At 38.3% G+C, this 22961-nt stretch overlaps 1 protein-coding gene and 1 pseudogene across 1 annotated transcript in view; one reads left to right on the top strand and one right to left on the bottom strand.

Moving 5' to 3' along the window:
- The first annotated feature begins 2080 nt into the window (after window positions 1-2080).
- TMEM132C (transmembrane protein 132C) overlaps window positions 2081-22961 on the top strand; it is a 181021-nt gene continuing 160140 nt past the window's right edge. The window contains exon 1 of the mRNA XM_053471773.1: window positions 2081-2281. Coding sequence (XP_053327748.1) covers window positions 2194-2281 — 88 coding nt within the window. The 5' untranslated portion in view covers window positions 2081-2193. The remainder of the gene's footprint in view (window positions 2282-22961) is intronic.
- On the bottom strand, window positions 20142-20261 carry LOC128468676 (uncharacterized; annotated as a pseudogene).

The following is a 22961-nucleotide window of genomic DNA, read 5'->3' as shown; positions in this document are numbered from 1 at the left end:
GAAAGGGGCGCCGAGTGGTTGTCGCTTACCAAGCTGTCAGAACCTGCTCGGCGCCCCTCTCTCCTCTGCGGCGAGTCTCCCTGTTCCGTCTCGGTGCCGGCTTTTAATGCTGAGTGCCGGAAGATTACCTCATTTCCGGCGCTCAGCATTACAAGCCAGCACCGAGACGGAACAGGGAGACTCGCCGCAGGACTGCTGAAAGGTAAGTACAGGGGGGGGGCGGCAGGGACGGAGGGAGAGGAAGGGTAGATAATGGGGGGGTGGCAGGGATGGAGGGAGAGGAATGGTAGATAAGGGGGGGGCGCGGCATTTTAAAATTCGCCCCAGGCGGCATTTTGCCTTGGGCCGGCCCTGGGCATAAATACACATAGGGTTGGCTCGAGGCGATACATAAGGGGGCAAAAACACAAAAGAATTAAGCAGTGTGAAAAAAAATATATATTGTTAGCTTAGCCCGTCCGGATGCGGGTGTCAGTATGGCAGAGCCTGTTCTGGTGTTTGTGGGCGTCGGTGTGGCAGAGCATGTCCTGGTGTATGTGTTTGGGTGTCAGTGTGGCAGAGCCTGTCCTGGTGTGTGTGTGTGTGTGTGTGTGTGTGTGTGTGTTTGGGTGTCGGTGTGGCAGAGCCTGTCCTGGTGTGTATGTGTGCCAGCACCAGGCCCATGATGCTCTTAATCCGGCCCTGCTGATGATTTACTAACACGTATTATACATGTTTTCAAGCTTGCAAATGGAAAGTTTCTATAAGATAAATATAAGATTTCTCTTAGTTATCATTACATCTTATACATTTTTCCTTTGGTTACAATGCAGCGCCAAAAGCCATATGCTACGAAAGCATCTAGCAGCATGCTTTTCAGTGCTGTAGGAATGGGGATCAATTAGTTCATTAACCTTAATAAACAAATATGCTAGCCTGCATCTGTATATAAGCAGAATGTACATAATATACAAGTAATGATTCACACACCAGATGTCCCAGTTCTGGGTATGCTACACATACTAATAACATCACTGCATGCTTAAAAAGGGCAACCCTACATAGATACATAGATACGACAGATAAGAATCATTCCGCCCATCTAGTCATCCCTTTTTCTGCTTTTCAAAATGAATCCTTAATCAGTCCATCTTAGATAAAGGATAGCCATATGCCTGTATGGCAGAGTGCTGTGCATTGGGTTTCATTTCCCTTTACTACCTCTGCTGGGAGGCTGCTACACTTATCTACCATGCTCTCAGTAAAGTAAAACTTATTGTTATTACTGAGCCTCCAACTCTCTAGTTTTAGATTATGACTACCTCTGCTAACGTTTCTCCTTCTTTAAAATAAACTTCCCTCCTGTACTTTTTTTTCTCCTCTCATCTCCCTCTCTTCTCTCATCCAAGCTATATACATGTTGAGATCCCTTAGTCTTTCCTTCATTTACATCAATGCCCAGTGAGCTGTTTGAATGAATAAAACTATTCCACATTGACACGCCCATGTGGGTGTGGCCAGAGTAGACATTGGACCTGATTGGTTCTTTTAACAGCCTGTCAGTAAGTCCAACCCAATCCCCCCCCGCACACACACACACACTACGAAATGGGGAAGAGTTGGTGGCTTTTGGAAGGAGAGATGAGGACCACAGAGGGGAGGGATGTGATGTGAGGACTACTAGTCTGTGAGCAAAACAAGTCCCTAGTCCCTGATCCCATTCCAGCCAGGCTCCCAGCATGCACGTGGGGTTCGCATTCTGCAGGAAGAAAGTTCTGAGCTGAGATCAGAGCTTCTCACCATCACCCAGCACATAGTTCTGCATCCGAAAGTCACTTCTTGAGGCTGCAAATCATCTCACCCCTCTGCCTTCTGCATTTGCATGAAGGAATAATGGGACTCCTTACAATCTGCACCGAGATCATGCTTTTGAGTCATCGCACACTGACTACAAGCAGCAGAAACAGCTTCCCAGCCAAAGCACAATCCGAGAAATAGGAGCAGCCAGCGAGAAGCTACTTTATTCCCCTGCATGTGCAGAGACTATTGTAATCCTGACAGTGTCTTCATACACAATACCTCGGGACTGGGACTGTCTCTCTGTCTGTCTCGCTCTCACAGCCTGTGCCAGCTGAGTGCCTCTCTGCTATTCCTTTATGCATCTGCCATCCGGACTTACTGGAAACCCTCATCTTCCATGTGACTGGCACAGCAATGGGCACGTTGGGATTTTGTAAATGGACTACTTTACAGCCCACTGGCCCTGCGATGACTTTTATACTTGGGATGTTGTTATGGAAAGGTAAGACCCAAACAAATCGCTGCTTTCCTGAATCTACTTTAATTAACCCTTGGATTACCAGAGGGCTGTGCATTGGGTTAATGTCCTTCTCCCCCCATAAAGCATAAAGCTAAAAGGTGCGATCTAGCCATTTCTTTTAAATTCCATACTCTTTCCATAAATAAAACCACGAGTGGCGATCCCTCATTGTTTCTGAATCGCATCACCAGTGGATTACTTGTAACTGATCCCATATGTTGAGCAAAATGTATCAAACATTTGTTTTCTATTAGAGGGGAAATACTGTTGCATTGTAACCTCTGTGGGTTTTAATTAACTCTTTTGCTGCCAGTGAAGCCAGTCCCAAAATAATACTTATTAACCAGTGATCAATAAAATTAACCCCATATGTGCCTGTACAGTAACTGAGTATAGTATTATTATGTTGCATAGATAAGATTAGTGGACTTGGTGTTGTAAGGAGCCACTTGATTCCTTAATCAGTGTGATCTTGGGAGAAGCTGCAGCTTCTTCGCTGATCATACATGGGGACCCTTGTACTGTGATGATGTGGGATATGGATTAGACCCCAGGGTGTAATTAAGCACTTTTTGTTGGTTCCCAGATAAGCAGATGATCTTTGACAATCGAGCTTGCTATTAGTGGCTGTATTTGTCCTACCCTGAACCTCTTCTGTCTTTAACACTCACACATTTCTGCAGCTTTGCTCTTGTTGGCAAGCTTTGGTGGGTTCCAATGACCTCAGGGGATTACAGATAAGAGGCTGCTTATTGTGGAGCCTTTTTTAAGTCCCCTGCCAGCCTATTTTCCCATGGCACTTGAAGATACAATTCCTACAAGTTTATATCCTGGAGACATTTACAGGCACTATGCATTTCCACCAGCCTGAATCCAGGGGATGCAGTCAGTAATTCTGTAAAAATGTGTGATTGAAAATGATGTGATTTAGCTAGACACCTTGTAAAAAATGCTTTCAAATCTGTTACTTCAAAAAGTGCGTATAGTTTGGTTACTGAAGATGAACTGTCATGCAATGTATACCATGAAAAAGCATTATATTAAAAGAATTCATAAAATAGCAAAATAGACAATTTTCAAAAGTCAACCCTCCAAAATAAAGAAGCTGATACATAAATACAAAAGGATAGAAGTAAATGTGTGTTGTTCCTCCAACATCCAGTAATCTCAATTAAACAAAATATATGCTTCAAACACACTTAAGAAACAAAGAATTTCACCGCCCATTTTTCCTGATGTAAAGACTCAGACCTTACTCAGTCCTTGGTCTCGTCTTATATTCAGGATAACTTCATGCATATCCCATGCATGTTTAAATTCCCTCACTGTTGTAGCCTGTTCCACTTATTTACCACCCTCTCAGTATCATAAAAACTTTTAGATTTTTTAGTCTAATTGTACAGCCCTGTGGAGTATAGGGCGATTGTATAGTTATTGTAAATGTATATGTACACTATCCTACACAGAATTTTGTTTACAAATACCTTTATTTCTTATAGTTACACTTCTGGCCAAGCAAAAACAGAATAGTTGATAAAGTTAGCATGAATTGATAGTGCCATTTCTTCCTGATCCTTTTTGGAGTATAATTCCAATAATTGTATGATTTAATGTGTTGTCATAATGTGTAGCATATGACTATTAATGTCCTAAGGCATGTGTGAGTGTATATATATATATAGGGGTGTGAAGGATATGGGGCCATGCAAACCACGCCAGGTATTTTTTTATTGGTTGATTACTTCTTTGCTCTGGGAGCTCATATCAAATCTCAAGAGTTATTGTGGTCTAGCTCAACACACAGGTGAAAAAAAATGAATGCAACGATTATCAGCCATGTTTTCTGTATTTTTAGAGCAATACAGACACGTGGTATTTGAGGATTATTTTGAGTAACGGAAGCAAATAATCTTATTTATAAATTGAACTACTTGAACATGAAAGACCTGCAGTCTTATGTTCAAGTTCAGTTGCTTAACCATTGAGGTGCCAACATCTTTAAAACATTTTAGAAATGTTTATAATTAATGGATAATAAAAGCCTGGTGTCATCCGGTGTATTTTTGCGTCTCTTAACTTTGTACTCAGCTCTGCTGGTTAATTTACGGTATTTAAAGATATTTCACGCTTTTATTACGCCTGATATTAAAAAGTCTATTTTGGTTCTGGTAGGACTGGGGTGAAGAAAAAAGGCCCAAACTTAATGCATTTGGTTTGTCGACATGGTCTTTAGCTTCATGTGAGAAGCAAGATAGTATCTGTTCTCCTAAGCAGCAAAGGGTGTCAAGATAAAGAAAAGTCTCCCAGACTCTGGTTTCTAGGTGCCTTAATATATAAAAGGATTTCCCTGAGAAACAGTTCTGCATTGTGAGACGATCTTGCTGTGCAGGAATTAAGATCAGCTTTAGCTCAGCAATGCTGTATAGAAGCCAACAATTGTGCCAGATCCTACCGACACCATCGGCAGCTGCTGTGAGATTCTGATTATGGCTCATTGAGATGAAAGGGGGGGAAATATTAATTTCCTGCAGTGAGCAGGGAATGCTGTCTGCATCAGACACTGTGATTTTATACTTCACGGGCTGTTCTGAAAACTTATTACACTGTCAGTGTGCTGACAGGTGAGTTATCCTGATTCCCTTCTCTCTATTCCAGATCCCAATCCCTCTCAGAATTTTGCTTGTTGAGCCGCATGTTTATTAGTAGCGGTAAGCAGAATTCCACGAAATCTTTATTTCTTTTACCTAACACTTACTAAAAGATTTTTATGGCATGATACTCTTTGAAAGTTATGAGTTGGAAACTGGTGTCCGGTGTGGTAGAAAATCGTGTTATTTTTTTCCCCCATATCACTCTGTTTCACTTTAATTTCTGCTTTGGCTAATGCGACCCCAACTTATAAATTATATTTTCCAAATACGTCCTTCACTGACTCTACCCACTGGTAATTTCGAAATTGAAATTCATGTAAACCTAGAATACTAGATATTAATAAAGGTAAAAGAAGAGGATCTCCTCTCTAATGTGAGCAGAGTCACATGTGGTCCCAATGTTTGCATTATAGAAAATACATCTGATTCATATTAAGGACCACTATTTTTTGTTTATTTTTTCCTTCTTTTATATTGTTTTGTTACAAGTTTACTCTCGCTTTTTCAAAATATAATTCAATTTAAATTGTTATTCTGTCTTCTCGTGGCTATAACATCTCTGCTAGAGATCAATTTATATGACGAACCATTGTCTTTTTATGCATTAAACTGTGTTTGAACATTTTTTTTTCCCTTCCTAGTGGCTGAATATATCTGTGCATGTGGAAGCGTTATTTGTAATATGCTTTCATATTTTTCCCATTCATTTCTCTAGAAGCTGCGTTTGGATTTATTGACATGAGCCGCCCTCCGCCAGCTAATATTTCAGTATGTATAGAAAAGAGAGGGTTCTTTTTTCACTCGTATCTTGAAGGAAGCACTTAATTGGACAAGTGAAGCATCCTGGATTGGTGCTCTGACTGTCACCTGGCTTATATCTGTATTCTCTTGTCATATATACAGATTCAGATATACTCCTTAGTTTGATCTACCCAGTATCTGACCTTACTGAATTTTCAATTCTTGTTCCTATAATTATTATGCCAATTATGTGCTCAGAAAAAAACACATTTAGTATTTGATTGCACAATAGCAAAATATATTTTTTCTGCATTTTTTTTTCTTAGCAGCTTAAATGCTGGAACATATATTGTTTTTTTTCCTGCTTGAGGTTTTATTTTAAGATTAGTAATTATATTTCACCTTTTAATTCTTTCTCCTATCATGTATAATTGCAAACTAAAAATATGCTTCTGCAATTATATTACCTTTTATAATGCTTTAGTGGATTTTGTTGGATTATAATTCATAAACACAGTAGGGCGTCCTCTAAAATTCACTATAGCAATAGAAATCTCTCCCTGCCAGTATGTGCGGCTATATCATTTCAGATAGACTTTGCATAGAAACATTTAAATGTGAAAGTGCTAAGGGGTAGGAACCATGGTAGATTTCTCACTTAATGCTGTAGACATTGACAAGAAATATTTTGTGCATAAGGGCTCTAAAATTTTAGAGCTGCCTTTGTTGCACATGAGGGAGCAGCTATGACCAAACATTAGTGGGTATTTAGCTGACGCTGCATAAGGTGAGCCAAGTTCAAGCCAGACCAAAATACCTAAGTGGCCAATGTACCAAAGGCGTGCAGAAGATGAAACCAGCTTGGCTCTGGATCTTATTTTTCCCCTTTTGATGACCCAAGCTGGCTTCATCTACTACACACCTTCGGTACATTGGCCACTTTTTGGTTGGCCTGCCTCATGTAGCACCAAGGCTGGCTTGCCCATCTATAACAAAGGATGACCCTTTGCTCAGAACTATTTTTCAAATAGAACAATAGACATTATTTACAAGAATCAGTTAAATACGAAATCTCAATTTGGAATGGAATATTCATGTTTTGAAATAGAAAAGCATACTAAAAAATCACATAGGTCTCTGTTCTAGTCCACAGGCATGTCCATGACCAGTCCTGAATAGACATGTACTTATTATAAATCCCCATATCTGTATAAAGTTTTTAAAATACATGTGTACAGTGTATCTTTATTAATACATTTAACTGAGCAAGAACACAGTTTATTAATGACGTGGTTCAGTAGGTGGTGAGTGGAATATCAAGAGAAGTTACCAAATGTTCTGCTTGTTCCTTGTCTTTCTCAACAGGTTTTGTTTATATTATTTGAATCCATCGTTCTGGAGTATAGAGGTTTAGCCATAAATTGTCAGATGTGTTTAAAAACAGAAATTTCCAGAATAGTTATTGGCACTGCCGTGAGTGTACTTGGTGGAGCTAGGTGAAAAATATGATTTTGACCTCACCTCACAGGAGTTACTGTGAAAAGCTCATGATTTCTTCCACCTCCACAGTAACTTCACCAGGGGCTGCAGACACCTGCAGAAGCAGACGGAAGCAGCAGATTTCTGTCCACAACAGGATGAATGCAACAGCTTTATTCCCTGAAACTTTTTGTAGCGTAAAGATTAGGTCACACCCTTTAGCGTATTAATCTTCAGCAATGCCCTAGGCCAAAGCCAGGGCAGAACCACTAGCCACTTCATACGTGACGCAATACTTCTTCTAAAAGAAGGCAGTCCATCATTTAAAGAATGCACGGTGCTGGGTGGCTTTAAACTATGGAAGTTGTGCCAACATGTCAGACACTCCAATCATAACATACTTGGTAGAAGAGCTTTCACAGATTAGATTTGCCGGGGTTTATTTAGATCAATTAGAAGAAGTTAAAAATGCAAAAGCTTCGTAAACAGTGCTTATTAAGGAGCACAGGTTGGTTGAGTATGGTCATGAGTAACTTTCCCCTTTTTGTCTGCAGTGGAACCCATAAATTAATGGTTTGTGTTGGGGAATGGTGGAATACAGGCTTCTAGTACTGGATAAAATGATTACTGATTGTAAAGCGCTAGGAAATCTGTTGGCGCTATATAAATAAATGCAATGTAAATGTAATGTACTGAATTATATTGAACAAATAATAGCAAACGTGCAACATCTAATTCAGTTTTTCTAAAATGAAAATCATATCTAATGGAAATATCCACAGAATATGGCTAGTGCCTGGACTGGCTATCTACATGTCTCTTAAATGTCATCAGAGCATATTTACTGCTTGAAAAGTCTTGATAAAACTTTGTAACCTGGAATCCATTTGCTAAAATATCACATGACCTGTGGAAACATATCACTTAACAGAATGTAGTAAATGAAAATAAACTTTGTAACCTGGAATCTAAGTGATATAAAAAAATGAGTATATTGTGTGTAATTAAACTAAAATTAGTCCCACCATTGTGAGATGCCTCGTCAATAGAAATCAAACATTAAGTGCTGGAAATATCACATGGCCAATAAAAACGTAATCACTTAACAGAATGTTGTAAACAAAATTCATAAATGTGAAAAAAATGATAACAGTATTAAAGTCTATTTGTATGTACAGCTAGTGGTTTGCTTCTGGTCACTGTTTGTCCATACATGAGGACCCTCATCTTATGCCTTCACCAGTTCCTGCAGTGGCTCAAGGGCTAACATCTAGCAGAGAGATCAGTGTTGAGCTAAACTAATAAATCTGAAATGAATGTAGTTCATGTAATAATAATCATTCATTCGTGTATTATTATTATTTAAATAGGCATTCCGCAATGAAATATTAAAATATGGATTGTGTTTCTTTTTCAGTTTGGTTAACAAAAAAAGAATATTGGTTTAAAACAACCTTGAGTGGACCAATTTGACCATTTTGTGTTTGTATATACAGTATAGTTGTTTTTTTAAACATAAGAGATAAGTTTTAACATATTTTCCTTGAACAATATTAGAAAACTTACATTGTATTTAGCACCTGAGCTATGTTTGCATTATGGCTCCTTGTGCTGATTAAACGCTTTTTGAATTATTATTATTAATATTAGTATGTTTAACCACTTACATTCAAAGGGTATGCCAATTATATTAGGTAAAGAGGGCCCTGCTCACAAGCTTACAATTCAGAGGGAATGGGATGTAGAAAAACATAAGGGAATGAGAGATAGTCCATAGGTAAACGTGCAAGTTGTATCAGGACGAGATAAGATGGGTTGTAGCGGAATAGGTATTTTTCTTTGAAAAAGGTGGGTTTTGAGGTTGTTCTTGTATATTGAGAGGGATGGTGAAAGCTGGAGCTTAGGTGGAAGTACGTTCCAGAGGTGTATACGGTAACTCCATTTTAATTCCAGTAGTATTCAACTAAAATTTGCTTTCACATGGTTGATATACTTGCAAATAATCATTTGCTTCTAAAGGAATAGCAATAATTGTATGTTTATACCAAGGCAAGTCCTGTTGCCCTGCATTTTTTTAATGCTGTGAATATCTGCACCAGCTTCCATTAATTCATCTATGTTCCTAAGAAGCAGGGGCTCAGCTGTAAAAATTTGTTTTGGAATCACGTCCACATTATACAAATTTAACACACAGAATAAATAACCACTGTGCTGGAGATAATATGATATTGACTTCTTGGTCTCTGTTAATTTCTATTGATCAACACAGCAAGGAGAACACATGCAGAATCTGATAGACCCCCTATCAACGAAAGAAATAGTGCTTGCACGCAACACTAGTGTGTTAACTCAGAGGGGTTTCTCTTTGGGGCTACATTTATCTAAATTCCTGGATAGATTATTGGATGTATGACTTTGCAATACTTCTAAATAATTTAAAGTTGCCAGTGGGGTTTAACAAGCTATTTATTTTCTCCCCGGAATAAAAATGATTTGATTTTGTTTTATTAACTATTTGTCATGTGTTACAAAAAAAGAAAGTTTATATCCTGTTTTTCCAGAACAGACATTATAAAGAGTTTCCACATCTACTGCTGGCATTTTCCATAACACTTTCTACCGAATGATACTGCTATTCATATATGTATTGTATGTACTGTGACCTTTTGCTCAGTAGCAACAAGCCATTCTAACGAAGGGTGTCACCTACTTGAGTTTTATATTATTTCCAAAAAAATATTTCCTTACTAGAAGATTCCATTATAAAAATTAATTAATCGATTTGTCCGGTGCTTGATAAATTTCCTTTAAATAGAATATTCAACAAGCCCATGGATTCCATTAAGCCGGATATTCAGCAAACCCAAGGTGTTGGGTAACTGGTAAATAAAAAAAAGGTAAAAACAAGGCAGAATCTAGTGGAAGTAAGCAATTTTTTGCCTCAGTATATAGGGTGGTAAGGTAGCAATTATTTCCATTTTGCAGACGTGACAGACCTTTATTATACCATCCATACATATGGCTGAACATCAAGTATAGAACTCAAAATGTTCCAGATATCACATCCTAATTGGGACCTTGTAGTCAGCCCCACAGAGGTTTGGTATTGTATCTTGCAAGGAGTCTTAGTTTCATTTCCAATGAAATAACACTAGGAATAATTGGAAAGGATTCACTACTGTGAAGAAAATAGGTCATCACTTACATGTCAGCACATAGCAGAACAAGGTGTGAACAGGACAAGAGGAAATGCGTTGGGCTTATTGTCTTCAATGCCATTTACAAAACGTAAAAAATGGCTAGATCGATTATATAAGACCCGCTCTCATCTTCAATAAGGCTGTCTGTATCCCATATTCCAATTAACACCTTTACAACTAATATGTAAACCGCTGTTGTAACCCCTTGATTTCCAGGGTATGTGAGAAATAGAGCACTATGATCCACGGCTTACTTCTGTCCAGTAAACCTGAACACCATTTTTAAAGCTCATTCTTCTGGAGTAGTATAACAGCGCGATATTTAATTTAAGGATATTACATGTAAATCTATGGGCATTCACAAGCTGTGATTGGCAAACCCACAGAGCCACTTTTCTCAAATTGGAAATACCCAAAGGTAATAATATATGAGTAATGATTAATGATGCAGTGGGTCAAGGCTGAGAGACCTTAGTGCAATGGGGATATTTGCAGCACGATATTAAATTAGGTCTTTAATCGCTTAATTAGACTTAATATTGCGATAAATGCACATTTTAATTGAAATTGTTTTAGACTTCACCATTGTCTCGTCTAAGGGGAAAATATATACCCAGGAGACCCAGTTGTGGGTTAACTTGGCAGCAACTAATGAATATCAGAGACAATGCAAATAGTATATGGACCCCGGCATGTATGTTAGAAGGCAGCACATAATTCATCAGATTTCCCTTTAGATACAAACTTAATAAACAATTTGAAAACATAACAATACATTTCTTGCCTGGGAAGACCCATGTGAAAAAGGCTTCCCGTGGGAGCTATATTGTTCAAAGGAGGAAATCTATGGACATATCTCCCTTCTCTTTGTAGCCTTTCTTTCTCCTACACCCTATTTTATTTTTCTTTAGAAGGGTTATTTTATTCCTTTCTTCATGGCACTGGGTAAAACTTAGCCATGAGTTCATCAGTTTTCCACATCATGTTGTACCCCTCCTAAAATGAGTTAAATAGGTCAAAAAAAAAATGAACATGTCTGGTTACCATATAGCCATTTATAGGGGATACAAATCCTACATTCATAGACTTGACCTACTATTAGTTTTGGTGAAACTAGACATCATTACATTGTAAGTAACTAGCCAAATTGGCCAATCCTCTAGGTACACAGACTGTAAATGCAAATTAGAATGTTTTGTGTCTCAATGGGAAGATTAAAAGGATCAAATTAACTTTATTCATTGCTAACAAGAAAATGTAAGTTTTTTCCCGCCATAAAATAACATTCTGTACTTAATTTATTTGCCTCTGGATTGGTCAATGTGAAGGGCCCTTATGTTTGACCTTGTACATGGATTTAAGACACCACAGAGATTTCTTGTTTTTTCAGATGTGTTCATTCTTCAATGTAAGCTGCAGGTCTTTGCTCTTTCGCAAGAAAAAAGACTTCATGTGGTGTATGATCAAACATTACAACATAGCAGACGCTGTGATTGTCAAACAGAGGTTTTGGCACAAGTAACACCATTCCAGGCTCTGGGATTTCTTTTCATTCAATCATTAGATCCAATATAATGAGCCAAATTTTAGTTTGTTATCCATTAGGGAAACCATTATTGTTTGAAGTGGAACAAGATATATTTATCTTAACTTCCCTTGGTCATGTTAGGAAACATTTAAAGCTATTCTTCTTTTTGTGTGACTTTTTTGTACGGATGGCCAATATTAATCAGCAAGACAGGACAGATTAATAGTGGCTCATTTGTCTGACACCGAAAGCGTTAAGGTACTCATCACTTTTAAATACATGTTGGATTAAAGAAGAAAAGAAAAAACGAGGAAAACTGTCAAGAATCATTACTAACGTCCACCGGAAAAATAATCTCCTACGTGCAAAGAATATATTCCAATTAAAGATCGTTTGGCCTGCGTGGTTAATGAATGATTAATGTCTCACAGTGAACCACGTGTCAAGGATATGTTTTACACTTTAAAGATTGTTTTGCATACTGCCTGAAACTCAATCAACCCATGATTACGAAGAGGTCGGGGCAAATATCAGACCTAACTATATTTTACTAATAAAAAGGATGAACAAAGCTATTTTGTTTTTTGTTTTGCATTTGGGTTAATTATGAATAGTTATCGGTTACCCATGAAAACCATCAGTAAACACACAGGTACACAGTTCTTGAAAGAGAAAAAAATGTATGCACATTCTATAACACTCCACACTTTGACTCTTTATAAACCATATTGCGTTGTGTCATTACATGTACATGGAAATGATTGTCCATTGTGGATAAAAGCATGATGTCAAAATCTTGGAAAGTGGCCACAAAAGTAGAAACTGTAAATTTTGGACAATTGATAGGCATCTAATTATTGTAATTATATATTTTGTATGTTTGTGTGTGTGTGTGTGTGTGTGTGAAAATACTGGAAACCCTTGTGGTTTGGTTTCTTGTTGCAAACAATGGGATAAAGGAGGATCTGGGTTATTGCTACACCAAGTTATCCCGCATCATCTCTAAAAATATTGCTCTAGGCAATTACTAAAATCTGGCTTAGTATAAATGTGTTTATAGCGTAATAAACGTTGCTGAAATAAAGAAAAAATAAAATCTGATGTGATTTCCACTTCAAAGAGATTGTGTGAGCTACGAGTGCCTGACACAATACGTTTATCTAAAATGTTTATTTTTAAGACAGGAACAGAATATTCTGTAAAACACAAGACACAAAGGAGGACTGACATATGTGTTGATTTTCCCTACTATGCACAATGGTGAAATGGCAAGCAAATATAGTAATGAATAATAAGCATCCGTATAGAAGAGACTGACCTAAAGCAGCATAAGGTCAATACATATATATATAATGCTCTTTGGCACCCAGCTCCCTCTGCCTTCCCTAATCTCTCTTATTTCTGGTTGGTATATACATATTACAGCATTCTAAAGTGACACCAATAACAGAGAGATGTGGGTCCGATATAGGCCCATATGAAGCCCAAATTTCCTTGTCCCTCCTTAAAAGGGACACTGTTGCATCAGTCAGATACACGAGCACCATCTACATTACCTGAGGAGTTGTTTAATGTCCCAAGTTTGCGGGCGTATCACTTATATGAAATCCTACACTTGAAGCCTGCTACTGGCATGGCTACCTGTTCAGTGTTAAAAGATAAGTTTACATCTGCAACCACAAACTGTACCTATCAGGTTATTATTCTCGTTTGTATTTAACATAGTAAATTAAAAGTGGAAGTCAGCCCTTTCTACTGTGCTGCACATCGCTCTGGTACTCCAAGAGTTAACTCAATATCACTTAAAAATAGGAAAAAAAATTGTTATATCTGAATAAATTGTCTTTTTGGACCTTCGTATTGTCTAAAAGAAAGCACTTTCAGAAATCCGCCGACTGCTGATAAAACATCTATTAAAAAAGCAGACGCGGGTCATATATTTTTAACAGTTTTTTTGTACTTTTTTGTATATATGTCAACTAATCGCATCTGTTGCCTTGGATGCAGGTTTTCTTTTGTAGTTGGTGAGATTCCAAAACGCACAACATTTGAAACAAAAAGCTCTCAAGGGAAGCTCAGCTCCAGGCACTTTCTGAACTCCTGTGCTCCAGACCTTTATGGAATTTGTTAAAATCAAACTATTTGGAGTAGCAGAAACCCCGTAGACATACAAGAAGCATGACCTGACATTTTCATTTCAAACAGTCTTCTAATGTATTATAATGTTGCCACTGACACAAAGAGAGATGCACAGCCAAGCCATATTCTTTGATTAGCCACAAATTATGTAAACGATGCATTTCGCCACCTTTGCTTGACTGATTTCTTGGGAAATTAATCGTCAGCACTTATTGATGGATGATAAATAACCAAGTTGATATTGATCCTTATTGTAAAATAAACCACTTAATATTGATGAATTTAGATCATCAGTGTGGTCCAGTTTCTTGAGTTTATTGACTTAGATAACAGAATTAGTAAGTATGGTTTCAAAAAATATTGGATTGCATTAACCTTTTAAATATGATCTGAATAGGTACTTCAAAATGACTTTGGTAATGTGTCATGAGAGGGATCACACAGTGTTCTTGAATTTTTTTTAGTTCACATGCCTTGAAACAAATAAAATATCTTTGGATGATATCCATCTTTTTCCGTTTTATTTTTTTTTTCAATTTTGTAATTATACCCATGTTGAAAAATCAAACTTGAAATTCATTACTTGAACTATAAACTTAAGGAAACTTCAGGATACACAATATTTTCCCACACCCTATACTGTCTAGTTCACCTATGTAACAGTGTTTTCTGATTAAAAATATGAATAGATATGTGTTAGAGAACCACCTTAAATCTATACCGCTGGGGGAATCAATTTCAGCTTCCATCTTTAAGATCTGTATGTTTATTCTGCACTATTAGGTGATTTCCCTGTTTGTAAGTTGCTGTTGATTGCTTCAGGCAACCCTTTGAGTTGGCGGTAGAGTGAGAACTTTAAAACAGAAAATAGAGTAGATATTGCTAGTTATTCATCAGCATCCATTAGATTAGCTGTGTTGTTGACAGCTCCCCTATAGAGATCAGTGGCAGTTAGTGGCCACTCATCTGCATTTTAAGTGCTCTCATTAAGGGTAACATAACAGGCTGTCGTCCCCAGCCTTCTAGGTCTGTTCCAGGGTGAATATATTGTTACCAGCTGGTGATATTCCGTGTGGACACAACAAATAAAAATTCTAGAAGCAAGTTAAGTTTTTTTAGGAGCCATTTATTAGATGGCACAAAATATTACACCTCTGTAGTTACAAATGTTAGCAAGACATAGCTATCTAAGCTAGTGAGTCCAGTCCGGCTTATATTTAGGTGAACATTAAAAGTTAAAACTACTTAAGGCACAACAGGCTTCTTTGCATTTCTGTTTAAAAAAAAAAAGTACAAAAAAGGGTACATTGTGATTTGTTAGTAAATAAGGGGAGCAATGAGTTGCTGCCTTTCATAAACCCCCTCTGAGGCTTCGAGACTAAAACATGCACAAGGAATGCAAAGTTAATATCGTCTCTATGATGTATTATGTGATATGTTAGCGAGTTTAAGATGATTTGCCATTGTCATTTTCTGTAGGAACAGAGGAGGCATGATATAAATATTTAATAGCAAACAGGATTTATAGCAAGCTGTAAATTAGCGTATTGCCAAATGATCAGGAACACAATGAGTTCTAATAGCAATAACAGCGGATTGCAGTAGACTATAGGGAAGACAAACAGACATTATGTGAAGTGTATTCCATTGCATGGTAAAAGAAAGTTAGAAGTAGAATGTAATTTTGTGTTATCAGATTAGTGCAAACTGTCAGCCTAACCTCACAGATTCTGGTTTCATTAACTGCTATGTATCCATATTGTATTGTTAGACATATTTCTTATATGTTATTACAGAATTGTTTTTATGTTTTTGTATTATTTTAACAATGTTTGTATGTGTTAATTATTTATATTCCAGGCAAAGATAAGAAAGTCAGTTGAGATCAAAATGTTATGAATACATAGACGTGATCTCTACCACCTTCTACTAGCTGCTCATGTCCTATTGCTGATTCTATTTCCTTCTGTTTCCCTATTTATGACCGTTCCCACCATCGGCACATGTCTTTTAGTTAACCTTAACGTTTATTTTCATGATCACCACTATCTTCCATCCTGCATTTTTTTCTATTGTGATACTCTGTCCTATTTCCCCACCTCCTATTATAGTCAAGTCTGTCTGCTTGATGCTGTCCTGCTGACAGGACCACCTCATTGTTTGTTATATTGTACCAGATACTTTTTCTATAACTAAAGCTCCATTGTACAAATTAGCCTAGAACGGTTCTGATACAGGAGTGTTTGTAAACTAGACTTTTTACACTCAACAGCAGACTAGTGGGTACAGAGCCGGCCTTAGGCGTTGTGGCGCCCTGTGCGGACTACTCCTCTGGAGCCCCCCTCACTACCCCCTTCTCTGCCCCTTCAAACTACCCCCCCTCTCTGCCCCTTCAAACTACCCCCCTCAAACTACCCCTCCCCTCTGCCCCTTCAAACTACCCCTCCCCTCTGTCCCTTCAAACTACACCCCCCTCTGCCCCTTCAAACTACACTCCCCTCTGCCCCTTCAAACTACACCCCCCCTCTGCCCCTTCAAACTACAGCCCCCCCTCTGCCCCTTCAAACTACAGCCCCCCCTCTGCCCCTTCAAACTACACCTCCCCTCTGCCACTTCAAACTACAAACACCCCCTCCCCCCCATTTACCTTGTTGCCGGAGTCCTGCGGTGAGAGCGGGAGGCATCCGTCTTCTCCCTCTGCCGCGGTGCCGGCATTTCATGTTGAGCGCAGGAATAGTCCGGCGCTCAACATGAGATGCCGGCACCGCGACGGAGTCACGGAGAGTAAGGGGCGCTGAGCGGTTGCTGAGAACTTCACGAGCAACCGCTCGGCACCCCTGCCCGGGACTTAGATTAAAGCATCGTGTTTTTTTTAAAACTTTATTTAACATGAATGATGTTAAATAAAGTTTAAAAAAAAAAAAAGATGTTTTAAGTTAAGTCCCGGGCAGGCGCCCCTGCAACCATGGCGCCCATATTAAGCTTGAAGCTGCCTGAGTCACCTGTGTTAAGCTTAGTAGGCAAGTAGAAAAAAAATAAAATAAACCATAAATATATATATATATTAGGAGCCAGAATATGTTTGTAAAGAGGGGCTAACATTTTGGTTCCCTGCATTTGTCCAGTGTCAACACTGAAAACAAATTTGTCACTTGTAATGTTTAACAATAGCATAATGGTACTTGAGCTTCTAGATCAAACACACTGGGAAATTAAACATCTTTTTTCTAATTCTCTGTAATTTGACATGAACTGTCAGACTTGTGGACGGAAACTTAATTACCTCTTGTGCTTTAGTATAGCCTTTGCAAGTTATCACTGAGATTTCTGCCGGGATAATGGTAGTATCCTCACTCGGCTGCTGCCAGCACTGTTCCCGGAAAGGTGTCGTTTTCCTTCAATGTCATCGCCTTCAGCCTGATTCACTTCTCCCTCTCCCCTTTCTAGGCCCCCCACATATCCCAATAAAATTGTGTGAAATCATGTAAAACCTCACACAGGCCTCAGGCAAGCTTCAACCGCCATATTCAGTCTGCTGCTGAGAATTCTCTTTTTTGTTGTTGATAGGAAAAGAGAAAGTTACTATTAAACGTTCTGTCTTTGAAGTGAGCAATAGATTTGGAAGGCTGTGTAAACCCAATTTAGTGTAGGCAAAAAGCTCATTTAATATTTCAAAGGAAATGTCTTTTAAAATAAATTAGAACATTAAAGCGGTGCACAAAATAAAAAAAAGTGTATACTTTTGCTGTCTACCTCAAAAGTTGTGACATTAATCCTGAAGAAATGACTCTACAAATGATAAAATAGTAGCCACATGTATATCTGAAACTTCTGCCACTGGTATACAGATATTTATTGTATAAATATGTATAGTGACTGGCTTTATGCAAACACACCGCACGCCGCGTAACATCGTAAAGGCAGCATGCATTCACACCGTCGTGACAAAAAGGGAGCATGGTAGCATACACATGGGCTCTCAATATTCGCTTACGACATTCTGTAACTATAGGGTATCACTCAAGTAGGACCTTGCTCCTCACGCTCTGAGAGTTTGCTTGAAGTTGAAAATATTCCATTTGTCAGTCACTGTTAGCTAGGTATATATGCTTAATGGCAACACGATGCGGCTTTTTGGACTCTCTACATATAAGTCGGAGGAAAATAATAAAAAATTCCTATGTTCTTAATAAATACTGGAACTACTGTAGTTCACGCAAAGAGTAAATAAAACCACATAATTAAAAAGGGATTATTTTCACTTTACTTTTATTATTAAGATATTAACTCATGCTTGATAGTTTCACTAGGGAGATCAGCTCATCTCCAGTAAAAGAACGAAAGCTATGGAAAACAGTCGCTTAAAAGGGCGTTGAGATCCACCCCCTTTTTTTCTCACAGGAGAACGCTGTATCACAAGGTACCTGAGAACTGCAGGTCAGGCCGGGACAGAGTCGCCTGCATTACTTGAGTGTGTGCATGCCTCTGTGGACCCTTGCATTGGATAACAGCAGCCTGCCTGTCTGCCGGCGACAGGTCCCGGCGACGTGATACAGGCAATGTGAAGGACCATAGATGAAGTGGTCAGCCAAGGAAATTTATTGCAGCAGATGAAAGATATCATGCTTACATCTGCATATACTGCCCTTTGTAATTTGAAAATGTCCAGTAGTGCCATCAAGCATTGGGATGCAGAAAAACGCAGTAGGTGCTCTGGATAGATGAGTCAAAATATTTGGCTGTAGCCTCTTGCTACAGTTTGTTCACCGAAGGGCTGGAAAGCAGTGTTTGCTGTCAACATTGAAGCATGGTGGAGGTTCCTTGCATGTTTGGCCCTGCATATCTGCAAATGGAGGTGAGAATTTGGTAAGAATTTGGTGGGAATTACCTCCTCAATGCTAAGAAGTACAGGCAGATACTTATCCATCATGCAATACCATCAAGGAGGCATCTGTTTGGCCTCAATGTATTCTGCAGCATGACAATGACCCTAAACATACAGCCAAAGTCAGTAAGAGCCAACTTAGTTTGTTCATTCACTTTGCTTTTTGTTAAATTATAAAAATAAACTTTTAACATGTATCATGACATGATTTTTCTCACCTGCCTAAAACTAAAACTTTTGCACAGTACTGTGCAAAAGTGCTGTGCAAGGGAGCCTTGAGATTACTACTACTTTATGGAATATTATGGAGTATTCTATGGTGTCTTGCATAGTTTGTTAATGGTCTGGTTCGAGATATGAGAACTTGAGACACCAGCTAATACATCATCTTTTTAGACAGTTTTTTTCTAGTAAATTGGATCATGAATTGCATTGTGAGAAATTCCTTGTGACTGTATTGTTAATGTTGCTCGTTTGACAAGCGTTGTTATAAACTATTACAGCCATAATTGACCACAATGAATTAAGATATACACTCACTGGCCACTTTAATAGGTACACCTGTTCAATTGATTGTTAACACAAATAGCTAATCAGCCAATCACATGGCAGCAACTTGCTGAAGTTCAAACCGAGCATCAGAATGGGGATGAAAGGGGATTTAAGTAACTTTGAACGTGGCATGGTTGTTGGTGTCAGAAGGGCTGGTCTGAGTATTTCAGAAACTGCTGATCTACTGGGATTCGCACAGGCTCACCAAAATTGGACAATGGAAGATTCAAAGAACTTTGCCTGGTCTGATGAGTCTCAATTCCAGCTGCCACATTCAGATGGCAGGGTCAAACTTTGGCATAAACAACATGAAAGCATGGATCTATTCTGCGTTGTATCAACGGTTCAGTCTGGTGGTGTAATGGTGTGGGAGACATTTTCTTGGCACACTTTGGGCCCCTTAGTACCAATTGAGCATGTTTAAACACAACAGCCTACTTGAGTATCGTTGCTGACCATGTCCATCCCTTTATAACCACAGTGTACCCATCTTCTGCAGGATAATGCATCATGTCACAAAGCTCACATCATCTCAAACTGCTTTCTTGAACATGACAATGAGTTCACTGAACTCCAATGGCATCCACAGTCACCAGATCTCAATCCAATAGAGCACCTTTGGGATGTGGTGGAATGGGAGATTTGTATCATGGATGTGCAGCCGACAAATCTGCAGCAACTGGCTGTTCCCAGGCGGTCTCCCATCCAGATACTAACCAGGCCCAACCATGCTTAACTTCCAACATCAGACAAGATCGGGCGCATTCAGGGTGGGATGGGCGTAAATGTATGTATAAATGTGTGAGCATGGACAAGGCTGGCACTGTAAAGATATTTGGGGACAAACATGACAGAGACATGCTGTCTAGGGACAAAGATGGCACTGGGTAGCAGTTTGAGGCTACTTGCATATCATGATACTGTATACACAGCAATACATTACTGTGTCATTTAGCTGTGTAAACAGTATCATACTGGATGGGCCCTGTTGTTTGACCCAGTGTCTGGCCTCCAGGGCAGTTTATTCTACCTCTGGGCAGGGGAGAGTGTGTGTGACATTATTTGATGGAAGAAGGAGTCTCTCGCCACATCAGTGAGCTTTACATGTTTATAATAAGTAAAGACTGCAGCCGTCTCTATCAACATAGAGATCTTTATTTGGTTAGGGTTCATGGGGTGATTGATATATTGTTGGTTTCTTAAAGTTCAATTTGAAAGGTGTTTCTTTTTGTTTTGTTTTTCTGAGATAGTCCTTCAGTCTTGGGGTAGTGATGACCTGGTAACCGTTCCACAGGCACACAATAATTAAATGTGTTTCTACATACATTTCAGCTTTTTGTATATTCTCATTAACTGTTATGTTTCTGGTGGATTATCTCTTTTTCTGTACATACAGTGCAATGAGGTAGGCTCAGTTTTTAAATGTTTATTCATCTGTAACGTTTCGCTTGAATGCCAATGCTAAATGTAATCTCTATAAATGGCTGTTACATTGCTACAACGTTGTCAGTTTATGTGGCTGAAACGAGATAAACCGGTGTCCTGTGAATGTGTCTGCCTTATAATTACTGGTCAGTAGCTGGGTGCAGAGAGCCAACCAACCCTCCAGTATGCAAATGACACTCATCATTCACCGTTCGCACATGAAATGCAAATTAGTGTCATTCATGAGCAGAGACTGGCATTGTTACCAAGGTTTTTTCCCGTACAGTGCAGTTCTCATATAATTCAAGCATTCTTTTGTAAGGATCATATTTCTCACAGGCAGCAAACATTAGTGATCTTTCCCTGCTTGAGTTCATTTCTTATGAGTGAAATGTGCCAGGAGATTTAATTTTAGGTTGCATGAACCCTAAAATTAATTTTGCATCACGTTCAATCTGTTCACCTAAATATATACCTTTCAAAACTATAAAAAATGTATTCATTTAGTTTAAAGGTGCTGCTCTACCTACTCTACTGAATGAAACTACATGCAGCATTAGACACATCATTTTTAGTACTGTTGAATGCTCAAACCCTACCAAATATCAAATTATTTGATATGTAAAATTTTGACTAAAACTGAGAAAGCATCTTAAAGGTTTCTGTTTTTTTTTTTATAATTCAGATGAAAGTACAAAATGATAGATTTGCATACTAAAGAGTGCAATTAATGTTTTATCCAAGTGAAACTAATACCTTTAATGCTCCCATACATTGCAGAATCAATTAGGTGTCAATTGTGAATGTTTTTTTGTTTTTTTTTTTTGGCACCATATGCTTATCCCCTCAAAGTGGAAAATAAAAGTACTAGACATTTTCATATTAATACGAATCATATTATTTCTAGTCGGTTGGTTTCAAAATTGCTAGCAGTTGTATTGCTCAAAATACTTAATACAAATATTTGGGATGCTGGAATGGGGAATATGCAATTTTAAAGATACAATTTTGATTTTGTGAGATTTCATCAGTATGTAATGCATATGAGCGTATTATACCAGGATGTTATTAATTATTATGTACATTTGGTAACAAATCGGCTAGCATACTTACAGATGAGAATTATACTAATTAAAGTGCACTTGTTGGCTTTGGTTTCCCATTAATCTTCAGTCTTCTACAGAGAAAGCGGCAGGTACGAGATAAGTTTTGCGACATCAATAATAAACTATTTAAATAATTATACTTTACATCACTTTGGTCCTTCCACTGGTCCTACTCAGAATCTAAGTGAAGAAAGGTTGTGTACATTCTTTTAGTTTGTGGTAATACTTACTTACATTGTGTTCGTTTTCACAGCTGGTGTAATATTACTGGAAATACAAATGAGGATAATAATTTAAATCTTGTAACGTACATTCCTTTTAAAAAACACTATCGGTTATCCACTGTCAACAATGTCAAGGTAAACGCAAAAGATTAATATGGTTACTATAGGACCCTAATGGCGACATTCAGAACAATTCTGTTTTACTGGATCCAGAACGTGGACGATAATACCACTTTTATGAGCTTCTCAAGGATCATGTCCTTCCACACAAGAGAGCTTTGTTTTCGACAGCACAGCTTAGCCATGGGGCTTTTTTTATCCGCTGTGACAGGTTATAGCCAAAAATGATCAGAGTACTGATGGATATTTCTTGATACAGAAACACATGCCAAGACCTTGTCGTGATGGCAGTCACAAACTGTATGCTTAGTGCTCCATACTGTTTCTAAAATAGGTCTGTCAAAACTTTAATTTGTGCTAAAAACACTGCAGGAGTCTAAAATCCTGCTGAGCTGAGACACAGAGGCCATTAAGGAATCCCAGGGGGCATTTTACATCAAACCTTAAGAAGAACAGTGTTTTTAAGGATGGTAGAGAACATCTTTCTGTATGTTGAATTATTTTTTTCATATACAAGTACACACAGCCTTACTTTTTGGCACGATGTGTGTTTTCAAATACATATACTAATTAGTCCTCTCATTAGTGACTAGTGTGAATTAAAGAGAAGTT

Source organism: Spea bombifrons, chromosome 1, assembly GCF_027358695.1.
Source record: "Spea bombifrons isolate aSpeBom1 chromosome 1, aSpeBom1.2.pri, whole genome shotgun sequence".
NCBI lineage: Eukaryota > Metazoa > Chordata > Amphibia > Anura > Pelobatidae > Spea > Spea bombifrons.
The sequence above is the reverse complement of the archived record's forward strand: the minus strand, read 5'-3'. Positions and strand labels throughout refer to the sequence as shown.